The sequence below is a fragment of the Neomonachus schauinslandi genome, chromosome 3, assembly GCF_002201575.2.
Source record: "Neomonachus schauinslandi chromosome 3, ASM220157v2, whole genome shotgun sequence".
NCBI lineage: Eukaryota > Metazoa > Chordata > Mammalia > Carnivora > Phocidae > Neomonachus > Neomonachus schauinslandi.
The window spans coordinates 60,624,610-60,650,788 of record NC_058405.1 but is presented as its reverse complement, the minus strand read 5'-3'; the positions used below and the strand labels follow the sequence as shown (position 1 = coordinate 60,650,788).

General features: G+C 44.7%; 1 protein-coding gene across 1 annotated transcript in view; it reads right to left on the bottom strand.

Moving 5' to 3' along the window:
• The window catches only part of FAM124A (family with sequence similarity 124 member A), a 114,169-nt gene extending 92,656 nt beyond the window's left edge, over positions 1-21,513 (bottom strand). The window contains exons 1-2 of the mRNA XM_021689448.1: positions 21,449-21,513; positions 12,711-12,742 (exon numbers count right to left, since the gene is read on the bottom strand). Of these exons, the coding sequence (XP_021545123.1) occupies positions 12,711-12,742; positions 21,449-21,513 (97 nt within the window). The remainder of the gene's footprint in view (positions 1-12,710; positions 12,743-21,448) is intronic.
• Between the last annotated feature and the right edge of the window lie 4,666 nt (positions 21,514-26,179).

The following is a 26,179-nucleotide window of genomic DNA, read 5'->3' as shown; positions in this document are numbered from 1 at the left end:
TTGATAATGTGAAACAAAAACCAACTTAAAGTAAAGCAACTGCATGAGTCAGGCCTTCAATGAGACAGGTATACTGTGAACCTGAATATTTGTTACATTTCTCCCCAATGTGTCACATCTCCTGTATATCCCTTTTGTGGTCTCTTAAGCTTAAAAGAAAACAATTTAAACAATAATAATCATGTGTTAAATTCTTATTATTTGCCAGATGCTGTCCTAAAGGCTTGACAGATATTACCTCATTTAATTTAAAGCAACACTGTGTTTTCACCCCATGTTGCAGGGGAAATACTAACAGATCCAACAAGGGCCATCCAGCTAGAGGAGAGTGGGGTCTCTGCAGTCTGCCTGTGTGCCTTCTCTGCTCTCTGGCCTGCCATCTTTGGTTTGTGTGGCTGGGCTCTGAAACTGTGGCTTAGCTCCTTCAGGCCATGTGGGCAGGAGAGTCTACGGTGAGTCGATGACCATTATGCGGGGGCAGTTTCTGGCAACCCCTGAGCTGCAGGGACATCCTAAGCTCCCGTCTGGTAAAGGTGTGGGTGGGGACTGAGGTGCTTCCGCCTGTGGACAGACATCCCGATGCCAGTCCTCCCACTCGACTGCCTAAGCCGGGACTCCTCACCGTCATTCTCCGCACCCCCGGGCTTCACACCAGCCTTCCCATGCGGTCTCCCACTGCCTGGTGCCTGCCAGGTTGGCCCTCCTCCCGGAACTGGCAAACTAGCGCGTGTCCCCAGAGCACTTGCTTCTGAGCAGCAGGTATGTCTGCTTGAAAGTCCAGATCTCTCATTCCAAATGGAATGCCTGGCCAACTCTTAGGATACAACAAGTTCAGAGACCTCTTTCTAGAAGTTCTGGGCAATGGTTGATGTCTCTGCCATCTTATCCACGATGTATCCTGGACAATTTGCAATTCAACTGCAATCATTTTTTTGATCAAGCAGTGTTTATTGAACACCTACTATGTGCTGGGCCCTGTAGGATACAGTGGGGAATAAAAGAATCTCTGCCTTCCTAGAACTTATAATCTAGTGGGGGGGGGGCAGTCAGAGGATAAGCAAATACATAAGATGAAGTCAGGTAGCTCAGTGCAAGATACTTCATTGAACAAACCCGTAATGAATATGGTATATTGTAAGAGATTTCCAAGGTGGCAGCCATAACCATTTACCATCAGCTGAATAAACTGCTAGCACCAGTGCCCCATAAGCCCCCAGGAGGCTAAGGGAGTCAGACCAAGGGCACCTCCAGCTGCCGTAGGTGCTTGGTTTAGGGAATTTGGCCCTGGAGCTTGGCTCGAGATTCTCTAACTGCACATGCATGAGGCTGAATAAACTCCTTATTTGCATTTCTAAAGCCCCGCTCGATGGCACCGAACAATTCAGGGGCTTGGATACTTGGTCTGGTTGAGCAGACCCTCACGACCACGGGGCAGAACACCCAGGTGAGGTAGTGGAATGGGTATGCCACAAAGACATGCCAGGCAGGGGCTGCCGCTGTGAAGAAAAATTAGGTCAGCAAGCAGGAGGCAGAGAGGTTCCAGAGTGGTGAATACAAACCCCACTGCATTGTGAGGTGCCACAAAAGGGCCAACTGCCCCCCATTAAGCTGCCTGGTCTTCCCGGAATGCCTGAACGAAATGCTCTCAGAGAGGGGCTTCCAAATTCCTTCTCCAGAGAGTCTATTCATCCAGAATATAATGAATAACCTGCCTTCATCTTTCTTTTTTTTTTTTTATACAGTCTTTTTTTTTTTAAGCTAGTTTTTCGAACCTCTGAACTAATGAAAAAATTGAAGCAATTCCCTTTGCCCCTGCCCACACCTAAGATAAGATCTCAGACTTTCTCAGTTCCTAGTAATTTTATGATTTTGATAAGGCTTTCGGTTGACCCGCAACTCTGGGCCGTGGAAGTGGCAAGGCTGGCCCCAGCACCAGCCCCAGCTCAAGTCCAAAGTAGATGCAGGGTGGGCATAGTGAGACCCTGATGGTAACATGCTGACAGGCAGATTTTTTAACGCAGGGGACCCAAACTGCACTCATGATATGGATAAAAAGCTTCTCTTCTCTTTGGCCTGCATCCACAGCACTGTCTTGTAATTGAAGAATTATAAGGCTGACGCGGTTAGGCCAAAACCTCTATTTTCACTTGTCAGAGGAAAACAGTGTGGAATCTTTCTGATCCTTAGTCCTTTTATAGCTCTAACTATAGTTATCGGACTGCTCGCTCCATTCTCACCATCTGTTGCAGAAACAATGTCAGGGATCTGGATGTGTGATACACACTCTTGAGCTCATTCGAAACCAGGACACTATTGAGAAAGAAATAATAGAGAAAGGAAGGCAGATTCTTGAGATACCCTGCATTTTTTTCCCCCACTTGAAAATGGGACATCCATTTTATTTTGTGTGACTTTCTAAATTTCGTTCTGAAACAAACCTCTGGGTGGGAAGAGGAGTGGGGAAGCCAAGGCCAGCCACTAGCCAGAGAGTCATGACAAAGACACTTCGAACTCCAACACAGCTTGACATAAATTCTGGAAGGGGACCAGAAGGTTGATATGTAATTAGAAGGTAGAAAAGCAGCTAGCAACACTTAACATATCTAGGAGTTATCTAAGTCCTTAGGACTGTAATGATTTTGAAAGTTTATGAGAAGGTAACATAGGTCTGATGAACACCAAAGTCCAATGCTTAATACTGTAAGAATAATAACTTTTATAAAGGTAAAGGGCTCAAAATGACAGAAGAGATGCTAACATTTCACACAGAATCCTTTCTTCTACTCAGTAATTTCCATGTGTTCTCAACCACTTCAAATATATCTTGTCATTTTCACCAGTAGCAAAGCCATGCCAGGACTTCAATAAAATTCTACAGATTTGGAGATAAGGCAGCAGGGCTTGCAAACAACAGGATTAGAATATTCCTCTTGTTTTGAGATGTAAAATATATCGATCAAAACAAAACAGACAAAAGAGGAGGATGGTAACCAAAAGCTATCCCAAGGATTTGTTCGTCAACGGACCCCAGACCTCTAACACCACTAGGGCTGGGGGAAGGAATCCTCTCAATTATAGTAATTAAGATTTGTTTTACAAAGGGATTTATTCTGGCAGGATGCTGAGAAATCAAACAATAATTAGCTATTACAACTGTTCCAGGAAAAAGCACTACATATGTGCTTATAAAATATATCCTGACTGCCACAGTAGAAAAACCAATGCTGAGATCTGGTGCTGGCTTTGCTCATGATCAAACTAGCAATGTAGGAAATGGAGCCTAGGGACTCTTTTTTTGGCGTAAAATTCAATAAAATATTCAAATGCTTGACCAATCTGAATAGGACACTGACATGTTCCTGGTCCTTGTTTCTGTTTCCTTAGAAATTATGTACTTTACAGCCCTTTGAAGAGCAAGCTTACTGGACATGACTAGAAAATTAGAGATGGCTGAGGCATTTAGTCCAGCCTCCTCATGTCACAGAAGTCTGGCAACTTGACTTGCAATTCAGTGGCAGATCTTGGAAGAGAACAAACATCTCCCAAATTCCCCATTTGGGGCTTTCCCTTACCTCTGAAGTGCCTCCTCTTGCTAATAGCTCCAAGGACTGCAAAGCAGGAGACATGGTCCCTTCTAGAGCTCACAACCTAACTGAGGGAGCAAGGTGTTCACACACGAGAAACGTAAGAAAAACATGAAGTGGGAGATATGTTCTAAATGACATACCAGATGAATTTCAGAGAGGATAGCCAAAGTTCCCCTTTCCCACAATTTTCTTACTGGCTTGTGGCCCTTCACCTGCAGAGTCTGCGCTGTTCATTGCTTCTGGGAGGGTGTGGGCAGATAGATCGATTAATCAAGTTTCTGAATTCATATATATTTTTCAGATCACAGCAGAGAAAAGAGTCTTGAAGGGTAAGGCTCTCTATTGCAAGGGCTGGGGTTTTGGAGACAGAAAAGGCTTTCTGAGCTAAGAAAAGCTAAAAACTTAAAGCAGAGGGCTTGCCCCATGAATCAGCACAGAAGAGCGTGTAATGCTACGGTGGCCTTTCCAGCTCAGATGACACCAAGCTGGGGCTTTTGGTGGAAGGAAGAAGACTGGAAGGGACCTGACCAAAGTCTGAATTCCAGAAGGTTTCCAAGAAAGGATCATGTTCCAACACTTCTGGGCTCAGCACCGCACGGACTGGGGTCCCAGAACAGAACACACCTGTGCCTTCACTTGCTAGGTGTAAGGGCGACTCAGGAGTGACGTTCAACTTGATTATAAATACAGCAATTCTACTGTTACGCTTGAGCATGTGACTGTGAAAATTCCCTCCCTAATAGGAGGTTCATACAGAGTTCTCCGTAGATAGTAGAAAGTGTTAGAATGTGACTCCGTAAGCATGCCAATTCATGGAAAGATCCGTCCAGCTTCTGAGTCCAGGTTGTCTGTGACACACACACATTTTAGCCTCACTGTGCTCCAGCCTGAGGCCATGAAACGGTAAAAATGAGTCACAGAGGAAGCCCAGCTCTCCCTGTAATGGACACAGGGAAGACTTCTCACAAGGACAGAAGAGTCTTCTGCACAACTCAGTGGCACTACCCTTTTGTACTAACAACAATGTCAGAAGATGCCAGGTGCCATAAAAACGCAAGGGGGAGTCAGAGCAGATGGAATATTCCTTCCCTTCCATAACCAGTATGTTGTACAAAAGAGAAGTCTGATCAACATGGAGGAAGGAGAGAAGGTTTACAAAGAAGGGAAGAAGGAAGGAAGACTGGTGGGATCCTCTTTGCTTTCCTAATCAATTCTGAATATTGTAAACTTTGGTGGGTATGACCTGGCTTTTGCACAATATTCCCCAAATACGTCCAACTTGTAACGTCATCAGAAGTTAATGCCAACGGTACTGATGTTGAATAAAGATAGAGACTGTCCACTGGAGTGGGAAATACGTTCCATAAAGCCTATGCAGAGTACTGATGGTACCACTGCCTAATGTCACAGTAAATGATACCGTTCTTTTCATGAGAAATACAGACAAGACTTCAAGTTGCGGGTCTCCAAAACCCAAGAGTCTCCCTGTCTATCACCTACTCTTCAGAGCACTTTTGCCCATTGTTACTGTGTGTGTGTGTGTGTGTGTGTGTATCCATCCGTATTGTTTTTCATTCACAAAAATCACCATTTTTATGAGACCCTGGTGCTCTCATACATGCCACTGGGAGAGTGACCTGGCAGGAAGCATCAGAAGCTTGAAAAAGTAAACAACCTGTTTTACCTCAGCAATTCCACTTGAAGGAGTTTATCCTAAGGAAATAATGAAGGATATACACATAAAGACTTGTATAAAAATAATCCTGGCAATGCTGTTTATAATAATAAAAAAGTAAATATAACCTATAGTACCAACAACAGGGCACTGGTGACTATACAGAAATATAATGGAATACCATATATTCAAACTATTGTAGAAGTTTACTGATATCAAAGAAGTTCATATATGCTTAATTAGAAAATGAGACTATAAAACTATACAATACTATTTTTGCTAATAATACATATCTATAGTAATACAGGTGCTCAGAAAAAAATTGTTAAAAGCAGACACCAAATTATGACTATTGATTGTTTCTAGACGGCAGGAATCTGAGTTTTTCTCTTTCTGCTAATTTGTATTTTCTGATTTTTTGACAATGCCTATATATTATTTGAATAATAATAATTATTTTAAAATTGGGGAAAAGCACCAAGCATGTTAGGAATGTGGGATGGAAGCTATTCACTTGTGTTCTCTCCCTTGGTGGTTGGGGGGTTGTGGGGGGGAGTGTCCCAATGCTTCCCCTATGCTTTGATTTGTTTTATGTCAACTGTGGGGGTGGGGGGGGAGTGTCCCAATGACCCTGGTAGACCTGCTGTCCCTGAAGTGTCACACATCAGCTTCTCAGGGAAAATGTGGTTGTGAGAAGTCTTCCTTCATTTTTCTTTCATATCCTGGACAGAAATTGACAATCTCCATGTAGTTGAAATCACACAATTAAAACTTATCTTTAGAGCCAGGAGGACTACACCATATTTTTTGGGGAATGGATGCCAGTGTAACAGCATCAAAGGAGTTGTCTGTATGGTGTATTTTCTTCACCCTTTGATTTCCTGTGTGTATCTTTGGTTATTGCTTTTTTCTTATCAACTGCCAAATACCAATATTGCTTAGCCTTTCAGGTTCCTGTGCAGAGAATTTTGGCCATACAGAACCCACACTGTCAAATAACTGTCTAAATACACTAGCTTTCAGCTCATTCATCTCAGGCTTCATTTACTACTCTGTGATCTTACAGATAAGGCTGCTGCCTGCTTCTCAAAAAAAAAAAAAAAAAATTCCCAAACCCACACCTCTAGCTTGCCTGATAAAGGACAAATTCTATGTTTTCAAATAAACCACTCAGTAGAGGAACACAATTTTCTTCTTTTAAATGATCAATAATTCATAATTTAAATATTTGTCAAGTGAAATTTTTTCTCACCTAGACATTATACAAATCTTAGGGCCTACAGATTATGCCCTTAAAAATTAGAATCTAAAAGAAATTTGGGTAGACCATATCTATCAGGGATTTAAGAGCAATCTTGCTGATTGGGGACATGAGCTAGATTAGTGCTCCTCAAAATTTCAGTACAAACAACTCACATGACTCAGGAGGTTGGGGGTGGGGCCTGGAATTCTACATTTCTAATAAGCTCCAGCCAGCGTGATGCGGATACAGGGGTCTGCGGACCATACTCTGAGCAGCAAGTTTTCCAGTATGGTGACTTATATGCTCTGCCAGGCCCAGAATACCTTCCCGGGGCAGCTGACAAAATGCAGAGTAAGTGGACCCCAAGCTGCACCAGCTAGCATTCTGTGGCTCTCAGGCTGTGGTTAAGCCTCTACCCGAGTGGCTTCAAGATCCAGACTTGCCAAAAAATGACACACCCACAACTGTGGCCTTTTTATTAGAGTTACCTACAAGCTACATGCTAAGTGGCTCCAGCTCTAAGAAGAAAGTCCAGGAACATAATGAGTGTCTCAAACCTGAAGCCATGCTCGCCACAGAAGGCCTAAATGCTTGGGGGCATGGGAAGAGCCTCCACCACCAAGGCCCTCTCTCCAACGGTCAGGGCAAGCTGGAGTGAGACCAATGCATTCCTAGGAGGAGGGAAGAAGCCTTGGGGGTTCTTTCCCGCATAGTGATCGGAGCAGTGGCTGTACCAGTGAGTAGGTATACCAGATGCCTATTGCCAGGGAATATGATAGGGACTTCTGAGTGAAAGCTTTAATCCTACAGCGTCGGTGGAAGGCAGAGCCACAGGACACAATGGACAAGGAAATCAGACTGATCTTTCCACATGCAAAACATCTTAATGATTTCTGGTTGGTCTCTGCAGCCATGGCCACATACGGAGGAGGGCTGTGTTATCAGGGACACCGTGGTCCAACACAAGGCCACTCATGAAGAGCCTGCCTAGGGCTGCAGATTCATTCTGTGCAGTAGGTCACCCTGAATCGCCTTTGAGAGCAGTTCTGCACAGGAACATGACTGTTGTGCCAGAACATGCTCTTAAACGTACTAAAAAGGGGAATCGTTCTTATTTGGGGTTCACTTGCTGGACGCTGCAAAATTAAGTGTTCCTGGCTCAATGAAGTGACCAAGTAGAGATTCAAAAACCGTGATTTTCCTCCACTCTGAAATTAGTGCTTCCCCTATGCTTTGATTTGTTTTATGTCAACTGTTGGGTTTATGAAAGTATATCAAACATCCTTAGTATCACTAATGAGCCCTCTGGAAACCGAGGAAGTAGGAAATGGGTGTCGCAGTGACAGGCCTAAAATGAGTTACTTAAGATTTGTCCGATCCACCTCACAGACCATATTACCATCCATAACTTTGCCTAAAAGGCTCCATGCTAAGTTAGAGAAAACTGGGGACTTTTCCTGTGATGTTTTAACTGCAACAGGAGTGTGAGGCTGGGGACGGATGGGTGGGTGTTTTGGTTTTTTTGCAAACCTGTGTCCATTGCCAAATACATACTGGTCACAGAATTATACACATGCAATGGCTAAAATTGTTCTTCATAAGGGGTAATGAATAGATCTTGGTTTTGCCTAGGTCTCATGAAATAAGACCCTAAAAGAACATTTACTGAAAATCATAATGGGGAAAGTATTGTACACAGAAGAAAAAAAAAAATGAAAACTATGAAATTTACAAACGGACCAAAGTTCAGTTGGCTACTACCACCTCTTCCAAGATGTTGACCTTCCTTATTTGGACAACTGGCCTTAAAACGTCAGTCTGTCAATAAGTTATCTCCTCTCAAGAAAACAGGAAGAAAATAATGAATATTTCCTTATCCCGTCTGAATTTAGCTCTTGCATACAGAGACACGGGTCATTTTTATTTAAACATTCCCCATCAGCAATGAGTTGCACAGAATGTAGTCATGTCTTTTCAACAGGTTGCTTCCAGAGCTCCTTGCCTTTGTTTATTAATTAAATCACAAGGAGCTTATCTTTCCCTCCACACTGAGGGGAGGCATAGATGTGGCCAAAGACAAAATTAAAAACATACGATGCTTCGATATCCTAAAACTTCAAGGAAATGATGAGACCGTGGAGAAATGAAGGGGAGGCAATGGTATTTATGTGGAAAGATGCACCCATGAGACAAGGCAGCCTTGGGGAGGGATGAGAGGTCCTCCCACACAGCAGTGAGGCAGGACCCACAAGCCCCTGGGGTAGCTCGAGACCAGCCACAAGGCCTTGCAATTAACTAAGACACTTGACTTTCCTTATTTGAAAAGCACCTGCAATCCACTGGACCCTTCTTCCTCAAGAAGAGAGCGTGTCCAGGGGCCCACAGCATCAGCTGGGCTTGTTCGGGGCTGCCCTCAAGGGCAGGTCACAGACATGGCGGCCCCAGGACAGCTGAGGGGACAGAACTCCACTGGCCCTACAGCCTGGGGGAGCTCGTGGCCAGCAAGGCGAATGCAGGCAGGACACGGGGAAGCTACCTGAGTCCCCGGAAGGACAGAGCAGGAAGCTAGGAAAAGCAAGCCAGGGAAACAAGAGGAGGGCAGGAATCGGAGGCCTGGGTGGGTGGAAGAACAGATCCCATGACTCCCGCCCACCTATGAGGTGTCCCTGTTTTGCACAGCTTGGTACGTGGTCCTGGGCTTGAATCAGCAGAACACACCGTTCATGGCCATTTCTCCGTAATTTCAGATATGGGGAATTCCTCAGGGCATTGCCAAGGGCCCCTGTATCACTTCGACTCATCTTTTACCATTTGTGTTTTTGAAAGGTACGAAGGGGCACAAAATTGTGAAGCATTCCCACTGTCACGGGCCATCTGTAAGGGCCAGGTAAAGAGTTAATGACTAACCTGAGTTTCGAGAAGGCGCAGTTTTAAGGCACAAATTAGGAGGGCTAATAGAGGAATAGTATCCAATAAAGAGAACTAGTGAACTCTTTGACCCCTTCCTATTGGCATTATCCTGGGGCTAGAGAGTCTCAAGAAATGTGACACTGTCCTAAAAATATCATTTTTCAGCTCCCAGCATCTTCTAAGAGAAATTCTCCAAATATGATTATAATCTTTATTTGAATGAAAATATTCAATCATACATGATGGGAATTTCATTATCATTACGTGGCACAGGTGATTTTCTTCCCCCTGGCATAATTATTGTTTTTCTTTTATCCTATTTATAAAATTTCCCTTTTTTATTTAAATCACTTAAGAATGCAAATTGTACATAGTGCTTTGATGATCTTCTACCCAGGTTTCTGGAAAAACCACCTAAGATTCCGAGAATATAAATTAAATTCATCTTTCTTAGGAAGTATTATGATTTATTGAGATCTGAGGGTTAACAGTGTATTTAGCTTTGCAGAAAACATAAGGGAAAAGCTTGTCAGCCCTGTCAGTCTCAAAAAGGCAAACGGACCCATGGTAAGTAGAAAAAAAAATTTACCCAATTTATAGAACACAACCATCCATTAAAGAAGCCCCCTCAGCCACTTCCACCAGAGTTGAAAGTGACATCAGTCACGATCGATGGGAATGTGATTCTGGGACCCAGGAGGTCAAGGAAAAACAGAAGGCCCAATGGCCCCCATGCCTGCCCGGACTCCATACCAGGACTAGGACCTAGGAGACCTCACTCTCACACCACTGCTCTTGTACTTTCTCTTGGTGAGGACCTTCCTTCTTCTTCCGTCAGGGGCAGGCAGCCTGAGGAAGCAGCCCCTGTGTTCTGAGGGAAAAGACACCTGAATAGCCACTCTTGCTTGGGGAGAAAGCTTTCCTGTCAGCTCTAGCAGTGACGAACTCCAGCTCTGGAGAGACTCCAACCCTAGCTCAACTCAAGGAAGTGCTCACGCCCCCATGAACTCAGGCACAAACAGGTAAAAGAGCATCATGGGAATGCTGAACAGGAATCACCAGTAGACAGAAAAATCCATCTCCTAACAGCGAGTGGTTAGAACCAGTGCTCAAATCCCCACCAGGAAGTGCTCAGAAACAAGCCATTCAGAGAGGCTGCCCAAGAGTGGGGGGGGTGGGGGACGACGACAATGAGATGCAGGAGCCACTCTCAGGACCCACAAGGGGAAGACTGACAAGTCAGCTCTGTGGGTCCTGCTGGTCACATAGAGGGTGCTGGCAAGGAGAGTGACCCTGGAACTACATCATTCAGGATGGAGAGTAAGCTTATCAACCTTCTCTCTACTCAGTCCTCTGAGTGTGATTGTCTAATTTGTGGGGAAAAGCTGTTTTTAAAATGTACTTGGAAAATAGTTTCTATGATTGTAGCACTGTCAAACCTATGTTTTAAAGGATAGATTTAAGACTTCAGACTTAATTTTTTTTTTCTTTTTCAGAAACGGTCCACTCTGTTATCTTTACTGACTGCTAAAGGGGCCTCCTCCTGCATCTGGGTGTGGTCAGGGTTTATGCTCCTGGTTGGGAGGAGAGGCAGGCCAGGCAAACACTAGACAAAGACAGCCAGGGGCCCAGCAGTACCCACTCACCCCTTCTTCCTGCCCAGAACAAGGATGTGATGCCTGTGGTCGAGGCAGCCATTTTGTAACTCTGAGGCAACTCTAAGGACAGAAGCCAAAATCCAAGCAGAACGATGAAAGGAGCTTCCACATCAGACCTGCATGGCCTTCTCTGAGCTTTTTTTTTTTTTTTTTATGTTAGAGGAAAACAAACGCCAACTTATGTCATTATTTTCTCCTCTATTATTTAGAGCCAAATACATTTCCTAACTCAAATATGAAACACATATACATCTTCACCAAGAGGTCCCAACACTGAAGACTGATGCAGGAATCACCAAATATTTAAAGAGAAAAGGAAGAGCAATAAAAGGCTATTGATCCCAGTTGCACTAAGAGAAATTCCAACTCTGAGATCGCAATTAAAATAATAGAGAGGAAAGCCTCCCAAACAAAATTACCAGTTTCGCTGACAAGAGAGGTGCTTTGTTGTGACCCAGAGGACTGATTTGAGAGCTACAAATTGAGCAAAGGCTTTGGGCAAGTATTTCATAAAAATCATTCTTAAAGAAATGTAGCTTCTGGGCAAAACTGAGTGGAATGAAAATGGCAGCATAGAGAGAGAGAGTTCAAGAGAGCTTTCCCTGATTTTTAGGAATGCAGAAGCTTCAGGGAGGGAATGCAAATCACTGGAGTATTATTCTCATTATTACTAATGATTCTTAATAACTAAGGGGCAATGTTAGGTCTCCAGTTGGCTGAAATGATCAGAGATTACTCGTTGCAGTTATACTAATAACTAAATATAATTTGACACTAAATTACAATTCCAGAAATACAGCTTTCTGCACAGTCTCTTATTGCAAAGGAAAACTAAACCAGAACATCAATAAATAGAATAATCCAATTAAGTGTCTTTCCATTTGGGTACTATTTAGAATTGAGATGTTAACAGGGAAGATAGGGGGAAAAAAAACAATTCAGTATTTACGGATTCAAATAGGGCTTTTATTGTAAGAAATTTTTTATTTTAAAATAGGTGTTTAATTAATCTGAATGGCTCTGGTCATTTACGTAGTGATCTTAATCACTGCAAATTGTTCCTAGATAGAAGGCCTAATTTCCCATGAATAGATTTACCTGTCAATTAGTATTTAATACAGACATCTTTTTCTTTGCTTATAGTATGTTTATAAACATATTCCCAATGACCTTTTTTAAACCATATCTGATAATCACCTATGATATCTGCCTGCAAATGCAGAAATACAAGGCAGGACATTGGCCCAACAGATGAACTGGGGCCACCCAGGGGTCTAATGCATGTGCTCTGGGCTGTTAGCCTGTGGGCAGCAGGTATTTGATAAACGTTTGGTGAATGAATGAGTTACTTCTGATTATTCGATTATTTGGAGAAGCTGTTTTAGAAGCATCTACCCTAACAAAGCCCGGGCTGGTTGCTCTAGGCTCAATTTCCATAGGGAAAGGAGCTGCATAGCTAGTTCTGAAATCAAGGAGCAGTTAAATGCTCCAGGAAGAGCCCCAACTTTTAGAGTCAGAGGATTCTGTATCACACACTTTGGCAAGTATCCCTTGGGTGATTCTTCCGTGAAAGCATGGGTTACACAGATAGACAGGATTGAGAAGCCAGTGCTGAAGGACATTTAAACCATACTTACTGCTGGTGGAGGACATGTGGCTGTAGTCAGACCTGAAACACAAAACCTTAGTATTAGTAGGATTAGACACTATTTTTCTGTACCCAAATGAGTTCTTCAAGCTAGAATTTTAAAAACAGTCAGTGGTAAGTAGCATTTACATGGTAAGGATATGCTGCAAACTAAAAACCGTATTGCTGAGGGCTTTCGTGCAAAAAAAAAAAGTTATGTCTGACTTTGAAGGCAACACGTTCAAAGCACTTTAGAAATCAGGGGTCCTTCAGATGGACTCTGTGAATCTCCAAGAAGGGAAACCAGCTGAGTCCCGAACTATCTAAATCCATTGGCAAATTCTCAAATGGAAGCTTATTCTTCTGGGGAGAAGGCTCGAAGTTTTCAACAGATTCTCAAAGGGGTTCATGACACCCCAAAGGTAAAATCACTGCAAATGAGCACCCTTCGAGTTAGCACGGCATCATGGGGAAATGTTTCTTTGCTGACATAAGCAGAGCGGTGATGAACCTTGGTGGCAGTGTGAGGGGACCCTGGCTTGTGAGGGCTTGCTTCCACATGCAGGGTCTGGCTGGCCATCAGGAAACACAAAGGCACAATGATGTTTGACTGATTTCAGTTCCAGCTCAGAAGAAATCCTGCTGCACATGACAGTAACAGGATGTGGACTGTGATAGGGAAAAGGAAAAGGCAGGGTTAGGGCCAGGGTGAAATTACCCATCAGTTTCTAGGCTGAAAAACCAGCCCCTGGCACTCAGCCTCTGTGAGAATGGGCATCTGGCCAAGGATCTGCCTGCCTAATCTCTTCTAAGTTTCTGCTCTACTTGTGTGGCTGGGAAGCCTTCCCTCTCTGGCAAAATATTTGGTATAGAAGCTGTTGGTTTTCTCCCCCCAGTGTCCCAAAGTCATTCTCAGCAGGGAATTAATCTCTCAGGCACATAGGGATTTATTCTTCAAGGTGGTAGTCAGGGGACGTGGTTATGCATATAAAGTAGTTAATTATGTTTAATTTTCCACAGATACACCCCCTTTATTTACTTAGCCTCATGTCCCCCTTTTTTTTGATACTAGAAGTTTTTCCTATTTTTATTTATTTATTTATTTAACATATAATATATTATTTGTTTCAGGGGTACAGGTCATGTTGCCTTTCTTAAGTCATCCAATATTTCCTCCATTGACTTTGTTACCACACCAAAAAAGTATATACAAAACTTCAAGAAAAAATCATAAAAAGCATACCTCTCACTAGTTAAAATAACCTACATTGCTCACGTAAAATGATGCACTTATTGGTAGGGGAACAAAATGGAAGAAAAATGACGTGTAGTTTTCTCTTTTCAAATGAAATGCTTTAGTAGTTACAGAATCACTGAATCTTAAGGCTGAAAAGAATAGCAACTATTAACATTTGCATATCCCTTTATGTATTACAAACTGCATCCACCTATATCTCATCCACTACTTTATGTTATTGGTTAGGAAACTAAAGTGACACTATAGGCGAGGAGCCCAGGAGGTGAACAGTGGACCTGAAGTAGGAGTGCAGGGTGATGGCAAGGCAGGAACCGGAAGGTAGAAGGACTGGCTAGAGCATGGCGACACGCTGGCTAACGGAGATGCAAGAGAGGATGGTCAGGATCAGTCACCCCCAGCGTTGGTGCATTCCGTTCTTTCTGGAACCAGGCAGGACATAAATTAACTTTAGGACAAAACTTAGAAATGTAACTGTGTGTGAATGCAACAAATGCTCAACAAGCATCTACTGTGGTAGAAACGACAACAAAACAATCCCATTCCAATATGATCATCTTAAGATGGTCAGGCTTTAAAGAAATTTCATGACAATTCAAATAAAGTGTTCAATGGGAATGTGTGATTGGACTATTCATTTTTTAAAAAGATTTTATTTATTTATTTGACGAGAGAGAGAGAGAGAGAGAGAGAGAGAGAAAGAGCACCAGCAGGGGGAGCGGCAGGCAGAGGGAGATGCAGGCTCCCCGCTGAGCCGAGAGCCCAATGTGGGACTCGATCCCAGGACCTTGAGATCATGACCTGAGCTGCAGGCAGATGCTCAACCGACCGAGCCACCCAGGCACTCCTATTCATTTTATTATTAGAAATTTGTCAGTATTTTCAGCTAGGATTTTCCAAATATTCCTGAGGCAGATGGGTTTCACAAATGCGTATATTTTAAAGATCTGCATACAGATGGAGATGTAGAATGAAATTTACATGTGAAACCTATTTTGAGAATCTTAAGGTATAATGGTAGTATTTTAGGACAGGTGCTAGCAAAGCAAATGTCCCTGCCATGCTTCTCTCCGCATATATTTCTTGTGACTAAAGGCACTGCCTGGGTCAAGCCTGCCAGCTGGTCAGTCTCCTGTCACTCTTGCTCCACTCCAGTTCCTTCCCCAAACAGCAGCCAATCTTTGCAAAGCACAAATCAGGTCATGTCACTCTCTGGATGAAGTTCAAGCATGACATAAACCCCTCTTTTCATGAATGATGGTCTCTGCCCAGCTCTGCAGTCTCATCCATCACCCCAATTTCCACCCCTGTCCACCATCAAAATGGAAATCAAACAGGAAGAAAAGTCCCCTAAAACCTCACGTTGCTTTTCAGCCTCTGATCCTGTTTATGTAATTTGTACACAGTTGCCATAATGATGGGAGATACAATTTTAAACTGCTCTTTTTACTACACACCACCACAACATGCTGCTACATAGTTCCTGTAATTATAATTTTAGATAAAGTGATGTACCATAATTTATTCAACCATTTGCCTTTTGTTTTCTATGATTGTTTTTGATTGTTCACTTTTGCAAAGCACACGATGATGAGATACTTATATATATATATAGTTTGATATTTACTTTCTTTTCCTTAGAAAAATGATCATGAGGGGAAACAGGAACTGAGTCAAGGTACAAACACTTTTATAGCCCATAAAGTACATTCCAAATAACTCCAAAAGATTATTTACTGGAAATATTACTGGTGAAAGACAAACTGTAAAGCTTAAAACAATTTTGTGCTTAAACAGGTTCAAACGATTTCAGATACTGACTGTAGTTCTCTGGAGGGGTATGTTATCCCCAGCTTTTTTAGGATAGGAGGGAACAGCAATAAGGTACCTGTCTTGTGAATCCTGTTTACTGGTCTTACATCCTGAGAATTTACCCACCTAGCTCTGAACAAGACATTCAACTCTGAGGGAATGAAGCATGAGAAGTGAATCCATGAATTTTAGGAAGAAAAATGTATGGACACATGATACAGATAAGCAGAATGATGCAAGGATTATATATTTTCACACACCTGATACATATATAGACACATTTACAAATATTACATTTATTTGGTATCTCTGCCAATAATGACCAGAAAGTTAGACAGTCTCTTGACTGTATTTTAATTACAATTATACATATAAGGGTTAAGTATAAAGGGGTCTGCACTTGGGACAGTTTATCACTGTCAGCAGCCTACTTGCCTATATATATAGGTGTATATAGATATCGTGTATATATATATACATGGTACCTTCTTCTTTTTTTTTTTTAAAGATTTTATTTATTTATTTCAGAGAGAGAGAATGAGAGAGAGCACATGAGAGGGGGGAGGGGCAGAGGGAGAAGCAGACTCCCCGCCGAGCAGGGAGCCCGATGCGGGACTCGATCCTGGGACTCCAGGATCATGACCTGAGCCGAAGGCAGTCGCTTAACCAACTGAGCCACCCAGGCGCCCTACACGGTACCTTCTTAAATTCTCTTTTCCAGGAAAATCTTGGCGTAAGAATTGATCTTGGCATTTCAGTAATATTGATCTTGACGTTTCTGTAAAACATCAGCTCAATGCATCACAGACCTCATCTGTTAACTCTCAGTCCATTGAATTAGATGCCATGGTGATTTAGAGCTAACTAGCTCCACCTTGAACACAAAGATAATAGAGTACCTAATAGATCATCCTGTCTTCTCTGCCAAGATTTCCCCTTTTACTGTTCCCTAAACCTGTCCCATCTTCAAATTTATTCCCCCGATTCTTCCCCATTCACCTGCTTATACACTCTAGACCTGTGAACTGTTTGCTATCTCTAAATCACAGTGAAGTATCAATTGGAGGTCACCCAAAGGGGAGGGTATGAGTAGGTTTTCAGAAGCTCAGTGACAGGTGACAGGGAGGTGGAGGCTCATTAGTGCCAAACTTCTGAATTAAAATAATGCATTAGATATGGTTATATTTGAAAGAGTGGCTCAGACACCATATCTGGGAGACATCACGAATGAAACACCCATTAAAAAGCATTCGTCTTACTTTTTGTCTTTTATTTCCGTTTTCAAAAACACTGCCTGTCCCTCTGTTAAGGGATTCTGTTTCTTAAGATAGTTTACTATGGTCAGTAGCTGGCTTGCCAGTTTTTTCTAGTGAAAAATCCACAGAAACACAAAGCTTGTCTTCAAGTGCATTTGGAAGAGGGTAGCTTCAAAATGACATCAATCGCCACAAAACTATACCAGTTTGCTTTTAGCTTGGCCTCTACTAGGTGGGTCAGAGGCAAAGATAGCATTTCAAGCAAAAGAAAATGTCTGAGCAGGAATCAGGAATTAATTGCCGATCAATGGCTTTTTGAAAGGCAACTTCGCTAGGTGGGAAGCATGCCAGAAATTCAGGCTTCAATTTAGGCCACGAACTAGTCATGCACCCTCTGAACCTCCATTTGCTCATCTGTAAAATAATAATATTGGGATGTGTCCTATTGTCTCGCAGATGATCTGAATGGGATGATCAAATTGCTTAGGGCATTTAAAAACATCGGAGCACCTACTGTGATGAGTAGAAAGAACACAGGATCTTGAGTGCACCTGGAAATATACATTTTTATTATATAAAACTCTAAGTTCATCATTTGGAATGTTCTTCATAACAATATTAATAGTATGATGAGAAATAATTTTCTGAGGGTTCACTTATGCCAGGCACTGTTCTAGAGGCTTTAATATATAGACTAATTTAGTTCTCACAACCACCCTGTGAGAGATTGTCACCCCATTTTACAGAAGAAAAAACTCAGGGCATGGAGTTGAACCCCAGCAGCCTGCTCTCTTGACTGTCACTTTCAAAGCAATCAGTACCATCTGCCCATTGGCAGTGGGACCCAAAAGGTTCTTGGAACCTTCTCTTTGATCACCTCGCCAAGAAAGGATCCAGTCAGTTCCACCCATATCCCCAAATCCCTTGCTCCTGTGTTTTGTTCACACCTGCCTGGCAACAGCCCCTCTCTCCCAAACCTTGATGATATCAACCACTCACCGTCTGTCTCCCTCTGCCTGCCCCTAAGGTGGTTGAGCACTGCTGCAGGAAAAGAGATAGCAAGCTAGACTGGGACCTTCTTATATTTATAATCATTAATCTCAGTTGGGTTCTCACTCAACATGGTCCAAGCAACTATTTCAAATCTCCATTTTCCTGGGGGAGGGGGCTGCATTTGCCCAGAACGGAAACCCATCTTCCTTGCTAAGTTGTAAGAAGAGAGATGTCCCTCCTTCTATCCAAAGCCCATCTAACTGAGAGGTCTGAAGTCCATTTGCCTCCACCTTTTCAGAAAGCGGACATTACAGACCATCAGTTTTTCTCCTATATCTTTATCCTTTCCCTTTTTTTATAGAGTCTTTTCTATTAGCACCTCTTTACAGGAACCTAACTATTGCCTATGCTTTGGAAATCCTTCCTGCACCCCATTCTCCCCTCCAGCTACTGCCTCTCCTCACCCCTCCCTTTCTCAGACAAAGTGCTCTAGCTACCTCCTCTTCCACACCGTCCACTCCCTCCTGGAGCTATGCGGAGCTGGCTTCTGGCTCCACCCTGCCACTGTCCACAGATCCACCTTTTCCTTCATTATTTCCATTTGCAAAAAAAGGCACTTCACATTCCTTCATCTTAGTGAGTTTCTCAGTGGCACAGCTGATGCCTTTCCCTTCCTCCCCTTGGCTTCTAGGACACCACATTCTTCCTCTTGGTATCCATGTCTCCTTTTTCTCAGGCCCCTTTATCAGCTCCTCCGCCTTCACCTGGCCTTGAAGTGCTGTCATTTCTCAAGGCTGGTCTTAAACACTACCTGCTTCACAGTTGTTGAAATATCAAATGAGTTAATGAAATATGTAAAGGCTCAGGATAGTCCCTGGCACAGAGTAAAATGCTAGGTGTTTGCTATTTACTGTCTTTAGTTGATTTAATCTACTCCTAGGGCTGCATTTTTAGCCTGACCATTCCCAAATGCAGTGTCATCATGCCGACCTCCTCTCTGACCTTCTCTCTAGATAGACTCAACCACTGGCTCATCATCCTTCGTTGGCTGTCTCCCAATACGTCGGACACAACATGTTGAAAATGAAACTTCTCCTACCCTGCCCAAACTTGGTTGGGAGGGAAATCACAGGCTACTTCAAGAATCTGATGAAAAATAAGTCTCTTCTCACAAAAATTCACAAAGAACATCATCTTGCATATGACTGGAAGCCATTCATGGACCTCAAATCGAGGATCCCTGCCTTAGCAGATGTGTCACCTGAGCCGAGTCTTGAAAGAAGATAGTTTCACCTGGTGGACAGGCATGCCAGGTGGAGAAGGGCAGAGCTGGCGAAAGGGGCAGCTTGACAAAGGCAAAGAATCAGAAACACCTTGCTGATGCGGCTTGATGCAGGGTACAAAGGCAGACGTGCCGAGAAACAAAGCCAGAGAGAGAGAAGTGGACCCTATCACAATGGAACCTGTAGGCCACTCTAAGCTCTTTGTATGTTAGAGAGGACAGAGCCACTAAACGTTTGGGAGAGAGACCTGATCAGGTTTGTATTTTAAAAATAATAATGATAGTACACACGTGTTAAGTCTCCCCACGTAGCTATATGAAAGCCGGGGGCGAGTTCTGGAAAAGCAAGGAAACAATGAACAGCTTTTTGATAACCAAACCAAACTTGAGGAGATATAGGAATATGTGGCAATACAAGATTAGTAACTATACATTGAAACTCTTTAAGTGCATGCCATTTTTACCTTCATATTTAGCTTAAGGATGCTACTGAGGCAATAAGAATTCTTTAAACAATTCTATTCTGTCACAACTATACACTTTAGTACAGGGGCAGTGAAGAGCAGTTCTGGTGTCAGTATGTTCAGCAAGCCCCTCCCAGCAACCCTGGCAGCTGTCATGCTTTTCACTGGGATCCCAGGGTATAATCGCTCCTCGGTCAGGGCTTCCCCTCCACTTCTCCGAGAGAGAACCCTTGGGAAAAAAACCTGTTTTAGGTGAGCTCTGTAAATTGAAAATGAATGGACCAGTTGGTGCCTTATTTAACTCAGCTGAAAAGGAGCTGGTTAATTTCGCTGTTTCTTCTATTCATGGCCTACCTAACTAGAGGCAGGGAAAAAAAAAGTCAAGGATCTTCAGTTGATAAATGCCACATACACAAAGTGTGGGGAAAAAAACAAGTGAGTTCCCTATTTGGAATCAAGTTACCCCTCCAGAATGTAATTGGGTTCTACAGTGAACCATAAATGATCACAAGTTTGGATAACAGGGAGAACCCATTGCAGAGTACATGCTGTAGGGTGTAAAGTCCCAGATTTGGGCTAGGAATGGGTGGAGGCTGCAACGAAGAGTGGGGCTGGGCAGGCAGGAGTGACTGTGTAGGGAGCCTTTCTCAGGGGTAGCCAGCCCCTCGTGCCCATTCTGGCCTTGGACTCCTTTCCTGTCCTCACAAGGCTGCCAGGCCCTGAGATTAGTCTAAATCTCCCCAACTTTCCAAGGATGAGGCTTTCTGTAGTCTGGGCAGCTCCAGCCCAACACCAGGGTTCTCTCCAGAGAGGAAAGGACACCCTTTCCTCCTGGATCAGTACCCGCATCCTGGACGTTTGCTGACTCTGCACAGGAAAATCCTCTAGAGATAGGAGCCGGGTGGATCTCCTAAAAGATACTCCATCTTTTGTCCCACTCAGGAAAATGGTGTCGTTGGGAGAAGGGTAATTAGTCTCCAGAGGTAAAGGTTTGGGCCAGTTGTTTGAGTCCGTTGAAGCGATGAGGACATTTCTTTAAGCAGGGCTAGATCATAGCACCAACTTCATCCCACCTGTACCCAAGGCTGGGACAGGTGCGCAGAGAAGTTCGGCAAGGAAAATAGGAGTTGAGGAGGGGGTCTCAGCAAGCACAATAAAGCCATGAAATGAAAAATGTCATCCTCTTCTAGGATTTCTGAAAGACTTAGGTGCCAGGTGTCCTATCCTCTTCTCATCCCCAACCCCTCATCCCGCACTCCAGGGAGCGGCGGGGTTAGAAGAATAAAGTCCTCGCGGAAGGTTGAAATAAGTGCAAGAGCATCTCTTGTCTCTCTAGGGATGATCTCAGGGGGACACTGCATTCGCCGGGCACTCCACATCATCTCAGTGATAACGGGGGGCAAGAAGGGGTGGTGTGTGGGGGGGGTTTAATCTGAACCTTGAGTCCTTCCACTCCCCCCCCCCGGGGGTGGGGCCCGCGCCACCCGGGACAGCTACGGACCACGCTGCTCTGCCCCTCCAGCCCGCCACAGCCCCTCCGCCCGCAGGAGGGAGAGCCCCCGCGGCCCCATCCGGCCACAGCTGCTCTGGCTCCGCCGCGGGGTCCAGGAAGGTCCCGGCCGGGGCGCAGCCGCAGCGCACCTCGGAGAACGCCCCCCGCCCACCGCCCGGCCCGGCGCGGCTCACCCTCCGGTCTCGGCGCCCGAGTCCACGCAGTCATCCTCCTCCGCACCGCCCGTTTGGGGGTCCATGGCGCGCTCCCCGCCGCGCTTGGCTCGCGGGCGCCGGCGTGACCCGGGGGCGTGCTCCCTCCGGGCCGCCCCGCCCAGCCCAGCCCGAGCTGGCTGGGCTCCCTCGGAGCGTCTCGCGGCCGGGGCTCCGGGAAACAACTCCCGCTCCGGCCGCGCTCCCTCGCGCCGCGCCGCGCCGCGCCCTCTCCTGGCCGCGCCCGGCCGGGCACTGGGGCCGCTCCCGCCCCGCCCCGCCCCTCGCCGCTCGGCTGGGTGAGCGTGTGCGTGTGCGCGCGGGGTGCGCCCGTGAGCTAGGGCACGTGCGCGCGCGTGTGTGCCGGTGAGCGAGGCCGTGGGCGCGCGCAAGAGGGTGTGTGCACTGGGCGTGAGCGGGGGCGCGCGGGTGTGTGCCGGTGAGCCAGGGCTTGGGCGCGCGCAAGAGGGTGTGTGCACGGGGTGTGAGCCCGTGCGCGAGCATGTGCTAGCTCGCGTGTTGCGCGCCAGTGTGTGGCGTGAGTGCGTGAGCGGGCGAGGTGTGTGAGGTCGCGTGCGCCTGTGTTGTGGTGTTGATGTAGGTGGATGGGTGATTTAGATGTTTGTAGGTGCGCGCTTCTGTGCGGGTGCTGAGCGTGTGTGCCCGGCTGGGCTTTGTGACCACGTGTGGTGTGTGAGTGAATGTGTGTTTGTGCATAGGAGCCGCCCTGCTCCCCTGGGCCCACAGCCCCAGAATTCTGCGTCCCAGGGATTGCCCCGAGGTTCCTGAGCCCCAGGGCTGGGAGCAGCACCGAGAAATACCCGACTGCACTGTGAAAGCAAGGAAGGATCTGGTTCATTACTGGGACCAATTGGAACCTCTAGGTGTTTTCTTATAGTTCCCTCAGAATTGGCAACACTGAATTCATGATCACCTTTCTTAGCGCAGGTCTGAGTGGCTTCCCACCACCCAGCTTGCTAGTTTACAATCAGTGTCATGCATTCTTTTGCTTTTTTTTTTTTAAAGCCTTTAAAGATAAAGAGCATTGGATGTACCTGCATTCAGGGGTTGTTGCAGTTAAGGGATTGTCTGTAAAGGACCCCCATCAGCGCCTTGGGGTGAGGTTACGATCTGTTGGAGGGGCGCACCTCTCCTTAGTAGGGTGAGGAATGGAAGCTTGAGGGGAGGCAGGATCACAACAATTCACATTTAATTCTGACAGCCCTGTCCAAGCCATTGGAAGGCACTCATTTCTACTTTCTTCTGTTTTCAGGACAAGTTATTTAACTTCTATGAGTTATTAACTTCCTTAATTTACTTATCTGTAAGATGGGGCTATTGATATCTACTCTATAACCTGTTGTGAATTTAATGAGAACATGCATGTAAAAATACTTAGCATTGGTCCTGATAATGTCAAGCGCTAGTCATAGCTGTCATAACATTTAAAGCATGAGCTAGCTATGTTTCCAATTTCAACTTGCAAAGTAGTGACAAGATATATCTTAAAGAGGAAATATTTTCTTTTCTCTCTCCTTCTCCCCCCTTCTGTTCTTCCTTCTTTACCTACCTAATTATCACTCCTTTTTTATTCATATCTTAATTACACAAAAAGAGAAATCTAATAAAAGAAGAATACAAGCACAATCTCGTCATTAAGAAAAAAACACAGGTGTGTGTGCCGACCCCAAATCTTAACGGAATTATCCTTACTGAGCATAAAATCCTTGCATGCAAACCAGAAATGGATGTATTATACTCAATTTCTGCTCATTAGCTGAAAGAAAGAAGTGTGACAATTCTTTAGGGGAGACTCCCCTCCTCCCACCTTATGTACTAATTTCTAAAAGGAAATTCTCACATGAGGCAAAATCACTGCACATTGCCATTAATGACCATTTAAAATTGATTGATTCATTCAGTAACTATTTAAATACCAGACAGGAGGGTGAATGCTGGATACACAAATAAGGGACAATGGGAACAGATATGATGCCTGCCTTCATGGAGCTTATAATCCAGAGGGGGAGATTAATTAAATTACATAGTTAATATATAAAACATAAATGGAGATTAAACACTCCAAAAAGAATGGCGTGCCCTGAGAAAGAGAACATAATTTAAAGAGGGGTGTCAAGGAATGCTCTCTCAGGAAGGGATGTTTTAGTCCTGCTCTGCCTCAGGGACTTTGCACTTGCTGTTCCTTCTTCCTAGAATACTTTCTTCCAGACTTTCTGTGAGATTCCTGCCACATGTCCTTCAGGACTATGTTCAAACAGTCTTTTCCTCAGAGAACGCTTCCCCACTAAACCTAAATCCCAGTATCCCCTTATCCTGCTCTACTCTTTGTTATAACTCTACCAGCCCCTGGCATATGAGAGATTTATTTAGTAATTACCTGCTTGTCCCTCCCCATGCCTACCTGTAGAATGCCAACTCCATGACAGCAGGGACTGTTTGGTTCACTGCTACATCGCCAACACCTGGCGCAATAAATATGTGTTCGTGAATGAAAAGGAAGCAGCCCCAGGGTGGAGGCAGGAGTGAAGAGAGGTTTCCAGATGCAGAGACCAGGAACATGAGGCAGGATAGGGCACTAAGCATTCCGTTAGAGTGGAAGAAGGCTGGGTGACGAGAAGAAAACAAAATGGCAAAGATAGTGAGGGATTTCTACATAAATGTGACATCTCCGGGACATGAATAGACCCCCTAGAGCCTATCTGGAGAGAAGGACAAATAATGTGGGTGCAACCAGATGGAAGAAATTGATAAAGTGTAACAAACATTCTACCATGTTAGTGTCCTTATCGCCATGAGGAAACCTACTTTCTCAATCCTGGGTAGGGACGATTCATATTTGTCACCTCATTGAATACTCAGGAAAGGTCGGTGAAGTAGGTTTATCTTTTCATTTTACAGTTGAGGAAACTAAACCTCAGTGAGTCCAAGTGCCTTGTCCCAGGCCACCCAATACACCAGCCAAGGAGCCCAGTGGCCCATTTAACATGCATGGAATCTCTCTCACCTACTTATAAGGCTAACATGTGGGCCAGTCACATCCTCAGGAGGATGGCACAAGAAAAAGGGCGGAGAAAAAATGGTAAACTAAGTACAGCCCTTGGAGGGAGGGCCAGGGAAAATGGATGCTACTTAAATTATTTCAGTTTTTTCTCAAAAATCCAGAAAAAGGTCAGGTCAGAAAAAAAAAAAAAAAACCCTGGACTGCACCTCAAAATGATGCATTGATTCCAGCCCCCTCAACCACAGGGGGCATGAGTATTATATTTCTCATCAGTGCAATGTCTGACGGTAACTCAGTGATGCGTGTGTTACGGGGAAGAGAAGTTTGGACGGTAATCATGGTCCCTCCGAGCAACGGATCTCGGTTATCTGAGGGCTCCTGCTTCAGTCATTGGGGCTTAGGAGCCTCACTTTATTTGTGATTTATTTGGTGAAAGAACTGCCAGCAGGTAATCAGCATGAGGACCTTGCAGCAATCACCAGAGGTATATTGTCCATAACGTTTGCATGGTTCCCAGGCTTGACTTCCAGCCATTTAGCGCCCTCACCATAATCACAGGGTGCAATGCCCCCTCCCTTTCCCCGGCAAGATGGGGGCAGAGGAGTATCAGTGGTCTTCTTAAGGTGCCGTGCCTGTTGCCTTCAAGATGTTCCTATCAGTCTGAGGACAGCGTGGGAAGAACACTGAGGATGCTGTCATAAGCCAGGAAACGCACACCCTGGGTTCTGGACCTGAATCTGTCATGTCACTAGCGAAGAAGGGTGCCTCTTAACTGTTTCTAAAGCTCTTACTGCATTTCGGGCATTGTGGGAGCAGCTTCACATACATGATCTCTTGAATCCTCGCAGAAACCTGGTGAGGCTTCCTTCGACCTTCAAATACACTTGTTGATACAAATCTCGCAGGAGACTTGAAGCCCTCCAGAAACTAGGAAGCATACCAATACAAGATATCACTGATTTTTTAATCACTTTTTCTCAGATGCACTGAATAACATTCTCATGTTCTGTCTCCCCTAGCATGCCCGTTTCAGTCTCTGTTGATGTTGTTGCATGTGTTGGTGTATTAGAAAATAAGGCCATTCATCCATTTATTTATTGAGTGCTCGCTATGCGCCAGGCAGTGGCTGGGTGCCAGGGCCACAATGGGGAACGAGCCAGAGGCAGTGGCTGGCCTAATGGAGATGTCGAGGTCAGGAGAGGACAGTTTATCATGTTCCAGGCCCCAAGAGCAGGGCTGGCTTTCTCACCAAGCCTTGCCTTCCTTCGATGGCTCCTCAAAGCTCCTGACAGGTGCTCGGTGCACAGTGGTCCATTAGAGTAGGACTGGAGTATCAGAGCCCTTTACTAAAGGAAAGAAAAAAAAGAAAAACCTCAACATAATGTGATGGTAAGTAAAGAGCATCAATTTTACTGATGAAAGCGATAGATTAGTAATTAAGAAAGTCATAAGTAATTGGGAGGGGCTGAGGAGTTTGAACAACCAGAAGATAAAAAAGAACTTGAAGCACTGAAGATTGAGAAAGATAGACGTTAAAGTCTCCCGGGCACAGGATTGGCCCTGGTTTGAGATTCAGTTTGGAGGGAAGCTGGGCCACACCTTGAGTGAGTGCAAACCTTCTGGACAATTTGCTGTGAGGCCCAGCCCGATCTAAGATAGTTCTTTAAATGAAATACTGGTTTAGGGTTTGC